Below are 12,566 nucleotides of genomic sequence, written 5' to 3'. Positions count from 1 at the left end.
TCTGAACACCACAATGCTTATGGGACAAATCATCAGGCCACAGGATCATTTAAGCTCCATTTCATTATTGTTTTCTGCATGGCCTTCTCAACTTCCCCTGATGGCTGATGCCCCCACGTCACACAACAGGTTAATTCTGTTCAATTCCACACTAATCCAAGTGTCTTCAGAGAAGATCCATTCTTCATTTAGCATATCTTGTGTGAAGATATTTCGTGCAAACAAACCGGTGACGTGATCCGGCGACATTTTGATCATGTTTTAGCTACTTCCCCTGAAAAGAGTTAAGGCTGGGTACGGCATACAAAATTATCACACTCATTTATAGAAAATATGGAAAATAGGCACCCTTTCAGACACAGGCTATATTCTTTTAACCCTCCAAAGTGTTTTAAGAAACATATATGCATTTAAAGCGTGTGCTTTTAGTGATAATCACTTGAAGAACTGGTCAGGTCGGTTACTGTAAGGGCCTTCAAAATGGCGGCGTGTTTTCCTCAGAAAACTCAGGCGAGGGCAATTTGACGATTTTGTATTACGTTTGTAAAGAAGCAGGGTCCTCGTTTTAGTTTATTGTTCTCCCCCCCCACACTTTTGGGGTTGCTTTTAACATGACATTGTTCTAAAGTAACTTTTAGTTGTGTTTGAGTCATTTGTATACTATTTAAAAAAAATTCTGTTCGTCGACCCGAAGTGGCTAATTGTTGGCCTTGTGCACGCGCTGAGGCCGAGTTCGTTTCTTTAAATTTATTTATTATTATTATTTAGCGATTATTTTTCCATACATATTATATACTAGGGTGTAAGTAACGACGATGTGCACGATTCCGATACTTTACGTCGCGTTTAATCTCCTTTGCGCCGCAGTTGCCGACAAAGCTCTAGCAGAGAAAGGGCGCGTGGAGTTACAGAAGCTGCGGGAGTTTGCGGGCGACACGCGGTATGGCGCGTGCTGGTCCCGGGCGTTGCAGAGAGTCCACGCAAACTGTCGGGATTTCTCCGAGGACACGCAGAGCATGATGGCAGTGGCCTTCACTCACTGTCACTTGAGAAGGTCAGAATTAACACTAACACACACACACACACACAGTGTTTTGTATAGGTCTGTTGCTGCTCACATGAAGCTGGATTCACTGCTTTGACTTGGATGTTGTCTCTTATTACATTTGGTCAGTCTGATGCATTGCAAGCTTAAGTTGAGTGTCCAAGCCATTGAGCTCCAACCCAAGAATCCAGCCTTGTCCATGTTCTGGGAAGGAAGGAAACCCATGACTAGTCTGTAAAGCTTTGCAGTCCACAGACACCTTCAACAGCAAATAAGCACAAGTTTGCATTCATTTTAAACATGGGAGTGCCATCATCTTTATATCTGGAGAAAAGTCCTGAGTGTAACCACATGATACTATTGTAGGTATGGTAAAAGTTAAATGACGTAGTAGAACAAAATTCAGAAAAACAGGATGGATCGGAAAACGTCATCATAAGCTATACAAGCAAAGTGCTCCTGAACCTGATGGAAGGTGAAACTAGGAGATGTTGAATTCATTATATGTGGTTCTAAAGCTGCAAGCTCTTTCTCTATACATTTTCCTGCATAATTTCTAACAACCAGCAACAGATGTCATTAATTTGGGTATTCAAAGCGAAGACCCCAAACCCTATGTGGATTTTTAAGGACGACAACAACCTCCTAATCAATATACGCAATAACGTTCAATATACACTGTATCACCGACTGTACATGACTGTGGAAAGGACATTGTTCATAATCAAACTCTCCTGTGTTTAGAATACTTTATAATCACGCTCTCCGGTGTCACCTAAATGAACATGAGGTTCCCTTTGGAGTCTGGTTCTTCTAAAGGTTTCTTCCTCTTACCATCTAAGGGAGTTTTTCCTCGCCACAGTCGCCTCAGGCCCGCTCACTAGGGATGATTTTGTCTAATATTAATCTATGACTTTTGTACTGTGCTTCTTATGTTCTGTGAAGCTGCTTTGAGACAATGTATATTGATTAAGGCGCGGTACAAATAAAATTGAATTGAATTAAGGTTGTATCCAAAACCGTTTCAAGAGTCTCGCCAATGGGAAAGGACGAATCCTTCATTCGGAAGGATGCGAAAAGTGCTCAATAAAACCATCAGCGTGTCTCATGTAGAGTTCTCAATAGTACGAAATATTCCTGAATTATTGTAGTCGTTTTTAAAAAATAGGCATTTGCTCTAAACAGCAATAATTTGATTATTTTAGTAGCTGTGAGCTAAATATGACTCTCTATAAGCCTGAATGAATTGTATATTAGCAGCGGTTCTCAACGAGGGATCTAGGGACCTCCCGGGCTCTGTAAAGCAAATCCAGTGTGTCTGTGTTTATTTTAAATTATATTACAGTGATTAATATCACAACCCAGCATTATTAGAGTCTGTATATATTAATGATAGTGTTTTTATACTTTTTAACCTGTCATGTGAATTGAATGGGTTTAATCCAGAACATCAATAACTTAAAACCACTTCAGCCTATAAATAAAGTTGATGTGTTTTTGTTGGTGGAAAGTTCAGGAATAAAAAGCTCTATACGGCTCTGACAAATAATGTTGAACAAGGAGCCTAATGTTCGAATAGTTGGATTATGTTCATGTGCTGAGGAAGTGTGTGGGAACGTATTTTACAGGCTGCAGACGTATTCAGGATCGATTTGTTGTGTTTATTTATTTATTGTTAAATTGTGCAGTTTGAGTAATCAAATCCATACCTTGTAAATTGGGAAGCATCACATGTTGTGCGACTTTGTTTAAATGCTATATATTGGAATTGTTTAAGGAGGGAAAAAAAGGTTTTCGATACGCTATTCTTACTGTATAGTGTATACACTATGTGGCTAATTCCCAACTTGTTCTCCGTTGCCTGTTATAATTACCCTCCATAAATCTTCTTCAGCCTGGTGTACTGTTCATTAAACCACCAACTGGGTTCATTACAGGTCTGGACGCAGTTTTCCGGAATGTCCCGAGGGCAGTGACGTTAAGACGTGTACACGTGACATGGACCCCGTGGCGTTTAACACCTACACAGAGTTCTTCACCCACGCCCATAGCATTTGCCACTACCTCCAGAGCGAGCAGTGGCAGCTTCGGGCAGAAAACACCATCCACAGGTGCTCTGACCATCTGCAGTCCTGCAGACCCTTTTATATTAATTACAGTCTTAGGAATACCTCAGAAATGAATGTAGTGCAGAGGCGGACAATCTCGTGTAAGCTTTTGTAACACCTGACTGGGGGAGTAGTCCTGCATATGTTGACCGAATAATTGCCACCCTTGGTACAGGAAGGTGATGAAATTTAATAAATATGAGAGCTCTACCCTTAAAAATGTCATCTAAGAAAATAAAAAAAAATACATTTAAATATTTATATCAAATTATTTTGTTTCTTCATTTTTTAAGCCAATAATTCTAGAGCTGACTGTTTACTTTTTGTAAAGTATGCCAGTCTGATATTGTTTTAATAATGATATTTGACATCGATTTTGTAGTAAGTTTTCTGCATGTTATTCATGTAAAATTTATTCTCTGGACGTCTCAGGCTGACCGAGAGCTCGGCCGGTGTAGCCGAGCAGCTTGCGTCCACCCAGAAGATGGCTGAGAATCTGGTAGAGGCCCAAAGTGCGGCTCTTAAATCTCAGGAAACCATCCTGCGCAACGGAGAAGAGCTGAAGACCACGCTGCAGCACTCCACAAAGGGTAACGGCATGACTTTAAACCAGAAAGAGATTTGCTCTCACACACACACGAAAATAATTATGGTGCACAATACAACCCCGAATGTTTATTTATTTATTTTTTTGTGATTGTGTGTGTATATATATATATTTCTATTTATTTATGTTAATTAATTAATTTATTTTTATTTTTTAATTAAAAAAATTTTTTTTAGAAAGCAGTCCTTTTGTGAATGAACTTCCATTATTGGAAAAAAACTTGCTTGCGCTATATAAAAAACTTGCTTGCGCTATATAAAAAATTTGCTTGCGCTATATAAAAAACTTGCTTGCGCTATATATAACTCCTTGCGCATCCTTAATGTAATGCAATTGAAAAATATTTTTCACGTCTATTTTCGTGCATATTTTTTCTGAGGAATCGAATACACTTTTCATGACCTTACACAATTCATGACCTTAAATTTTCTGCCTCATTTCCTTATGACTCATTTAATAACGTTCAGTATTTTCGGACCACTTGTAAACATCAGCTGTTTATAGCTGTAAAACTTTCGTCGGTGTATAAAAATGATGTATGTTAACACACTTCATAGTTCTCTTCTGTCACATTTTGTCCTTTAATATGGTTTATTATCTATATTTATACCAGCGGGAGCAGTTCCGGCTGTCGGGCAAATGACGGGTGTATGTTGTATTAACAGGCTTGTTGTAATATGTCATTGTTTTGTATAGTAGCAGCTCATTCACGGGGATGTATGAGGAAACCGTTTACATAAACGAAGGCTATTTATAAGGGTGTCCTTGATTATAGTGAAGTATTCTGTAAGGAGGCGTTCATGAAAAGAGTCTCCAGTGTCAGTGATGCTTATAGCTGCTTTATTGACTGTTTATTGCTGTTTTAACACAAGTTGTCTTGTGGATAATCAAGAATATCTATCTATCTATCTATCTATCTATCTATCTATCTATCTATCTATCTATCTATCTATCTATCTATAATAACTCTAAATGGTTAAAAATGACTTGTCGTTCTTAAATAAATGAATAATGATAAATGTTGACAAACTGACAAATAATAAAGCTCCGAAGACTTGTAATTGGAATATAATTAACTTTAAAGGTAACTTTTGCCTCACATCATATACTGCACACCTTCTGTTGTGTTTTATTCCTTACTTAACCTTTCTGTTGCAGGTCTGAGGGATGTGTTTGCTGAGATGAGGCATTCTGTCCAGGAGCAGCAGGTGGCGTTCGCCGAGATCTTTAACCGCATCGCTTTCCTTCAGAGCTTCGTCATGTCCGAGTCGCACACCCTCAGCTCTCTGATGTACAACGGGCTGGGGTTTTGCGCATCCTTCCTGCTCACCTGCACACGCTGCACCTCAGGAGCGAGGTGAGTGAACACCAGTCAGGTTTTCCATACGGACCTTAACATTGCAATTTGTAGTTTTAGAAGGAAGCCGTTCTTCTGACTAGAAGCTTAATTTGCAAGTTTTTCACGCCGGTCTGAAAGGGGACCATGTCGTCCTGCTCTTTCATTACGATTAAGCAGATAAACGTTTTTCAGTGTGTCAGTAATAGCAGACTTTAATGCAGTCACATCCCACAGAGCAGCAAGGTGAAGCTGACCCTCAGAAGGGAGTGCTTTTATATTCACAGAGTAGGATCTCTGAAGGGCTTCTTGATTAAGCTCATCCAGAGCGCCTTGATCATTTGATAAGATACCTCTGGAGTGTTGAGGGTTAGAGGGTTAGACTTGCCCATATTTGCTGTCTTGCGTGTAATCGTGACACGTTATTGGACCCTGCTGATGTTAGAATGTTAGAACATAAAGGCATTTAGTGTGTAAGTGGCGGATGCTTTATGTTGGAAAATTTATACCAGTGGCTCTGAGAGCAGTTCCGGCTATCAGGCAAATTACGGGTGTATGTTATGTTAATGGGCTTGTTGTAATGTGCCATCGTTTCTATAGTAACAGCTCATTCACACCGTATGCGGAAACCGTTTACATAATTGAAGGCTATAAAAGAAGGATGGTGTCATTGATTATAGTGAAGTTTTCTGTAAGGAGGCATTTATGAAAGGAGTCTTCAGTGTCAGTGATGCTTATCGCTGCCTTAACATAAGTTGTAACAGGATCTAACTTGTCTTGTGGATAACCAAGTCTATCTATCTATCTATCTATCTATCTATCTATCTATCTATCTATCTATCTATCTATCTATCTATCTATCTATCTATCTATCTATCTATCTATCTATCTATCTATCTATCTATCTATACCACTTTATTAACTCTAAATACTTAAAAATGACTTGTCGTTCTTAAATAAATGAATAATGATAAATGTTGGCAAACTGACAATTAATAAAGCTCCCAAGACTTGTAATTGGAATATAATTAACCTTAGAGGTAACTTTTAATGAAAATGTTTTTATCTCGTCTTGAAGGTTTTGTCTTTTCGGGCTGGTGGCTCTGAACGTGTACCTGGAGCGCTTGATTTGTAGGATGGTGATGGAAAGCGATGAACCCGGATATCAGCAGATGGTGGGTTTTTTACCTTATTTGGCAATAATCAGTTATTCTACTGAGAGAGAGAGAGAGAGAGAATGCACAAAAAATATAGTATATTAGGAATACAACAAGATGGGACAAGAAAATAATCAACACTGAATGGAGTTACTCTGACGTTGTTGCCCTGAAGCGTTTTATTCCTTTTATACCACAGCAGGTTGACGGAAAGTCTCCAAAACAAAACGTGTTGTCACTTGTGTCGGAGCGATGATAGTCATCTCCTCACCTACTCTTTTTTTTTCCCTTTCTTTTCTTCTCCCTCTCCCTCTCTCTCTCTGTTTTTATGACACAAATTGCAGCTTGTAAAGTCGTTGCACAAATAAACACAGAAACTCGTCTGACCATTTTTCCACAGCTACTTTATTATATTTAGTTACAGTTACAGTGTATATTGTCCAGTGTGACCCGAATGAGGATGAGGTTCCCTTCTGAGCCTGGTTCCTCTCAGGGTTTCTTCCTTATATCATCACAGGGAGTTTTTCCCTCACCACCGTCGCCTCCGACTTGCTCATTAGGGATAAAACAGTATCTTTATCAATTTTTTTTCTGTTTCTATACTTCTGTAAAGCTGCTTTGAGACACTGTCCATTGTTAAAATTGCTATACAAATGAATTGAATTGAAAATATAACACACACACTACTTTATCCTCTTCTACTTCCACTATACCACTATTTATTTGTTTTTATTTTTAGACCTTTTTTTAGAAGCAGTTTTATCTATTAGTGTTGGATTATCTGAATGTGGAAGTTCCCTGTGAATGAGCCGTTATTATGGAAAAGATGAGGTGTTTAACAGAGCAGTGAGAATGGGGAAATTCTACAGTGCTTTGGTGTAAAGGGTAAAACTTGAGGGTCATGATATGAATACGTAATGATGCAGAACTGGTTCAAAAAGAATTATTCGAGGTGTGATTTATTTATTTATTTAATAATAAATCTTGACGCTCCTGATGTACATTGCCGCTGTCGTACAGGAACGGATCGCCTATTTGGTCGGGCTTCTGAGGAAAGCCATGGTGACCATCGCCTGCGTCATTCTGCTCTACTTCGCCTCCCGGTTCCGCAACGTGAACAGGGAAAGTCTGGAGATCCTGAGGGAGCTGAAAGAGACGAACTCGAACCTTCAGAAGACCTTGAAGAAAGCAGGTAAGTGATTCTCCTCCTCCTTAGGTTTAGCTGTAAACAAGAGCCGCTTGTATGTGCATCTGAGGTGTGTGTTTGTTTTTCTCCCCAGAACGCCTTTCAGGCTCTTTAAATGACTGGACCAAATCCAGACAGAAGCCATGGAGCGAAAAGTGGGGTCAAGAAGAGGAGAGCAATTTGGTCATTCTACATCCTTCTGGCGCCATAGAGGCCACCTTACCGTCATTTTCTTCCCTTCGCAGGAGTAAGAATGTGTATAATTTATTAATGTCTAAAAGAAAATACATAAAAACAAGGCTCAGGTTTTAACATCCGTTTGCTAAATTAATGAAATATGTGGATTATTTTTTTTTTTAATTTTCGCACATTGGTATGGGGATGTGGTCAATCAGTGGTGAAGGTGCTGGACTCCTATCAGTACGTTATGAGTTCCACTAAGCTGCCACTGTTGGGCCCCTGAGCAAAGGCCCTTAACCCTCAATTGCTCATATAAGATAAAATGTAAGTTTCTCTCGATAAGGGCGTCTGCCAAATGCCAGAAATGTGAATGAGAAGTAAGGCTGATTTCTTTCCAGCCCAGACTGTACATTCACTCAAATACACTATATTGCCAAAAGTTTTGGGACACCCCTCCAGATTATTTAATTCAGGGGTTGGTCTCGGCCCCTTAGTTCCAGTGAAAGGAACTCTTAATGCTTCAGCTTCATACCAAGACATTTTGGACAATTTCATGCTCCCAGCTTTGTGGGAACAGTTTGGGGATGACCCCTTCCTGTTCCAACATGACTGTATACCAGAGTGAAGTCGAGTTTGGTGTGGAGGAACTTCAGAGTCCTGACCTCAACCTGATAAGAACACCTTTGGGATGAATTAGAGCGGAGACTGCGAGCCACACCTTCTCGTCCAACATCCGTGCCTGACCTCACAAATGCGCTTCTAAAGAGGAATGGTCAAAAATTCCCATAAACACACTCCTAAACCTTGTGGAACAACTCCAAATTACTGTTTATCCCAGAAGCCAAAAAATGGAGTCGCAGAAGTCAGTCGGCTGAATGGAACGACACTGTACTGGTAAGAAGGGTTCATCTTCAGCAGTGTATGAGAGAGCACATGAGATAGAGTAAAGCCAGTAAATGTTGACGATGGTCCTCAATCGTTGATTTATTTATTTATTTATTTTATTTTATTTTTTTATTTCTTTATTAGACTCATTAGATCTAAGTGTACTAAGCAGACGTCATGCAATCAGTGTAGAAAGCACACAAAGGAACCACAGTGGAGTGTTGTTTGAACAAAATGTCTGGTTATCGGTAATCACGGCTTTTCCGTTTGCCGTGTGCGCTGTTTCGGAAGAGACGTGACATGAGTAAAGAGTTGAAACACTCGACAGTCATGAACGCTGACGCTTATCTGTGTTTGAACGACTTGAACAAACTGGATTTGGAAACTCAAACAAAATGGATTCATATTAATCAGATGTAGTAATCTAGAGTAGGCTGAAGGAGAGTGTGTGTGTGTGTGTGTGTGAGAGAGAGAGAGAAGGAAGACTCGGGGAAGGAGGCAGGTGAGTTTTCTGTGGAAGTTCAGACTGAGTGTGTGTGTGTTGTGTGTGCTCTGCATGTGTGTTGTGTGTTTTGTGTGTGCATGTGAACTGTGTCGTGTGTGTGTGTTCTGTGCATGTGCTCTGTGTGTGTGTGAACTGTGTCGTGTGTGCTTTGTGTGTGTGTTCTGTGCGTGCGTGCGAGAGTGTGTTTTGTGTGTTGTGCTCTGTGTGTGCGGTGTGTGTTGTGCTCTGTGTGTGTTGTGGCAGTCTGTGTGTGTGTTGATCCTCACTGTCTCTCTCGTTACTGAAAGCACAAACAAAATCACATGTAATGAAGCCTTCAGTAATCAGACTTGTGGAAATCTTCACGTTACCTGACCCTTCTCCCTGCCTGCTCTCTACACTGAAGCCCGACCCCACACCTCACTACAACACACACCTACAGACCTCGTGTCCTGTTCTCTTGTATTATCTTGATTATTTTTAGCTGGCAATGTTCTAACATCAGAGAATTATATTTAATTCAACTCCGAGTGAAAATATCAGCCCTCTGGAACCCTTTACTTCTGCCCCCTAGCTGTAGCACTGTGTATGGTTCCTCTTCAGAGCTGCCAGTCCTGCTGTATACATTCTCACGAGCTGCTATTAGCTGTGTTTATCTGAGAGCTTGTCTTTCTGCTTCTTAGGTCAACACCATGAGAGCTTTGTTCCACGGACGGAGGCTCCGAGCTCCTCAGAGATCCTGAAAAGACATCAGCGTCGTTCCTCAGGCTCGCGTGTGCGTAACTCGGCGGCGGTCGTCTACAGCGTGCTAGTGGAGGACGGCCATAACCAGGTAACACTGCTGACTCGGGCGGTTTGTTTAAAAGCAAGCTCTTTAGTTTGCCTTGTATTTTCTTCGCTCCGATCCGAGGCTCAGAAAAACATGCATATGGAAATGCACTTAAGAAAACATAATGGCAGTAAGAGAAATGACATTTTGCTTTAAAATAATCTTCATTTTTCTCATAGTATGGAGACTTTTCAGACAACTCTAGAGATGATGATGTTTTTTCGGCTGCTCCTTGTTCGGGGTTGCCCCAGCGGATTGTTTGCCCTTCCTGACACAACCTTCACATTTAACCCGGGCTTGGGACTGGCACTGAGGGTTAACTCTTCAATGGCTGGGTTTAGCGCCTTGCCCGGGAATCGAACCCTGGGCTGCGGCAATGAGAGTGGGGGATCCTGACGCTTGGCCACCAGGAGGCCTCAGATACTCTAGAGATATTTCTAGAAATCGCTTGTTTAACAATATTAGTGCATCATTAAACGTGGTTTATTTACTGATTTGTGTGTAAGGAAGGATGTCGGATTTCCCCGTAAATGGGAGGTGTTCCCCAAACAGTATGTACACAGATCAGGCATAACATTATGACCACTGAGAGGTGCCGTGAATAAGACTGATGATCTCCTCATCATGGCACCTGTTAGTGGGTGGGATATATCAGGCAGCAAGTGAAGATTTTGTCCTCAAAGTTAATGTGTTAGAAGCAGGAAAAATGGGCAAGCTTAAGGACTAGAGCGAGTTTGACGAAGAGCCAAATTATGATGGCTAGACCACTGGATCAGAGCATCTCCAAAACTGCAGCTCTTGTGGGGTGTTCCCGGTCTGCAGTGGTCAGTATCTGTCACAAGTGATCCAAGGAAGGAACAGTGATGGACCGGCGACAGGGTCATGGACGGCCAAGGCTCATTGATGCACGTGGGGAGCGAAGGCTGGCCCGTGTGATCCGATCCAACAGACGAGCTACTGTTGCTCAAACTGCTTAAGAAGTTAATGCTGGTTCTGATAGAAAGGTGTCAGAACACACAGTGCATGACGGGTCAGGGCAGCAAAAGGGGGACCAACACAATATTAGGCAGGTGGTCATAATGTTATGCCTGATCGCTGTATAAACAAGTGTCATTGACCGTGACACCTGCTTTTTGAAGATCAGGATATTATACAGATTATCCACATCAACGTAGAGGCATTTATATATTTATATATACATATCTTTTTAAAGTTGCTTTTCAAGCTGCTTTAAATCTGGAAAGCACATCTTGAGGTCTGGGATACAGAATACAATCCATGTAAATACATCTGTCTGTTCAAGCCACATGATGACCACAGTCGGTCTGAATGCATGATATCATGACCTCAGCAGAAAAAATGCTTATCAGGAAATCTGGCCAGTGTAAACATGCCCATGGTGGATAGAGAAAGACCCAAAAGTGGATCTGTGGACTGGGAGAGTAAACAGCATCGTCTGTTAGAAATCTTGCGCTTCAGAGCAATCGGGCTCGATGAAATCCAGAGTGCTTCAATAAAAAAACAAAACAAAAAAAGGATATAATCCTGAATGATCTCGATCCTTGATAAACGGATGCAATCAAAACATTTGTTCTTTTTTGTAACAAGCATTCACCTCAGTCTGCTGGCACGCTCTGAACATTCCTTCCTAATTCCCAGGAATTTCAGGAATTCACCAGACGGCCCTTTTGAATTCCATTCCTTTCAATCCAGCCCTACCTATTCACACAGATCACAGAGATGGAGCACGACTCGGAAAGATGTTATCATACTTAAGTGTTTGTTTTTGTTTTGTTGAAAATGCATTTGTTTGTTAATATGGATTTATTTCTCATCCACAGCCAAGGTACAGCCTGAGGAGCAGGAAATCCTTATGTGCTCTGGAGCCAAAAGACTAAGTCCCAAGGAGAGTGTGTGTGTGTGAGAGAGAAAGAGTGCATGTCTGGGTGTGTGTGTGTGTGTGTGTGTGTGTGTATATGAGAGTTTGTGAGAAAGAGTGAGTGTGTGTGAGGGAGAGAATGTATAAGACAGAGTGTGTGTGTGAGAGAGGGAGAGAGAGAGAGGAAGTGAGTGTGTCTGTGAGAGAGAGAGAGAGTGTGTGTGTGTGAGCAAGCAAGAGTGAGTGTGTGTGAGGGAGAGAATGTATAAGACAGTGTGTGTGTGTGAGCAAGCGAGAGTGTGTGAGAGAAAGGGTGTGTGTGTATCAGATAATGTGTCTGAGTGTGTGCGCGCGCACTAGTGTGTGTATCAGTGTGTGTATGCGCAAGTGTGAGTGAGGGAGTGTAAAGACTGATTACGTCTGAAATCTGGATGTCTGTCTCACCTCCTTTCATATTTTAATGGATTTCTTCTGGATTCTTTTAATAAATAAGGTTTTAATAATCAGGGCAGGTGTGAATGTGGTTAATAAATTCATGGTTAGATGTTTTGATGAAACCACTTAGCCCTTTTGAACCTTGTAATCAAACTCCCTCAGCAAGGCTACCACCTTCTGGAGAAATGCTTTCATTGCCTTTTTATTTCTTTCATTGCCTGAGTTCTAAGGCAATGAAACTGTAGTACAGAGTCGAACATCACACTGAAGATGTGTCTGTGGGTCAGAATGGACAGATACTGTAGAGATTTCTGAAATTTCGCTCAGCCTTATACCCCAGTGAATGCTTTCACAGACACGCTGATGGCTTTTGGCTTTATACCCTAACCAGGCATAACATTATGACCACCAGCCCAATATTGTGTTTGTCCCTTG

The 12,566-nt window shown here is 41.1% G+C and overlaps 1 protein-coding gene across 2 annotated transcripts; it reads left to right on the top strand.

The window, feature by feature from the left end:
- The first annotated feature begins 479 nt into the window (after positions 1–479).
- Positions 480–12,202, top strand: LOC131352731 (uncharacterized). Of its 2 annotated transcripts, XM_058389054.1 has the most exons (9): positions 480–1,054; positions 2,983–3,156; positions 3,586–3,743; positions 4,919–5,117; positions 6,175–6,271; positions 7,274–7,445; positions 7,534–7,686; positions 9,672–9,820; positions 11,659–12,202. In XM_058389054.1, exons 1-9 carry the CDS (start codon positions 816–818, stop codon positions 11,713–11,715), a joined length of 1,398 nt encoding a protein of 465 aa, XP_058245037.1. In that variant the 5' UTR covers positions 480–815; the 3' UTR covers positions 11,716–12,202. The 2 variants fall into 2 exon arrangements, with proteins under 2 accessions (XP_058245037.1, XP_058245036.1); XM_058389053.1 differs by having other exon boundaries at positions 9,672–12,202.
- Positions 12,203–12,566: the final 364 nt, after the last annotated feature.

Source organism: Hemibagrus wyckioides, linkage group LG05, assembly GCF_019097595.1.
Source record: "Hemibagrus wyckioides isolate EC202008001 linkage group LG05, SWU_Hwy_1.0, whole genome shotgun sequence".
NCBI classification, from domain to species: Eukaryota; Metazoa; Chordata; class Actinopteri; order Siluriformes; family Bagridae; genus Hemibagrus; species Hemibagrus wyckioides.
This window is presented reverse-complemented; position numbering and strand designations above follow the sequence as displayed.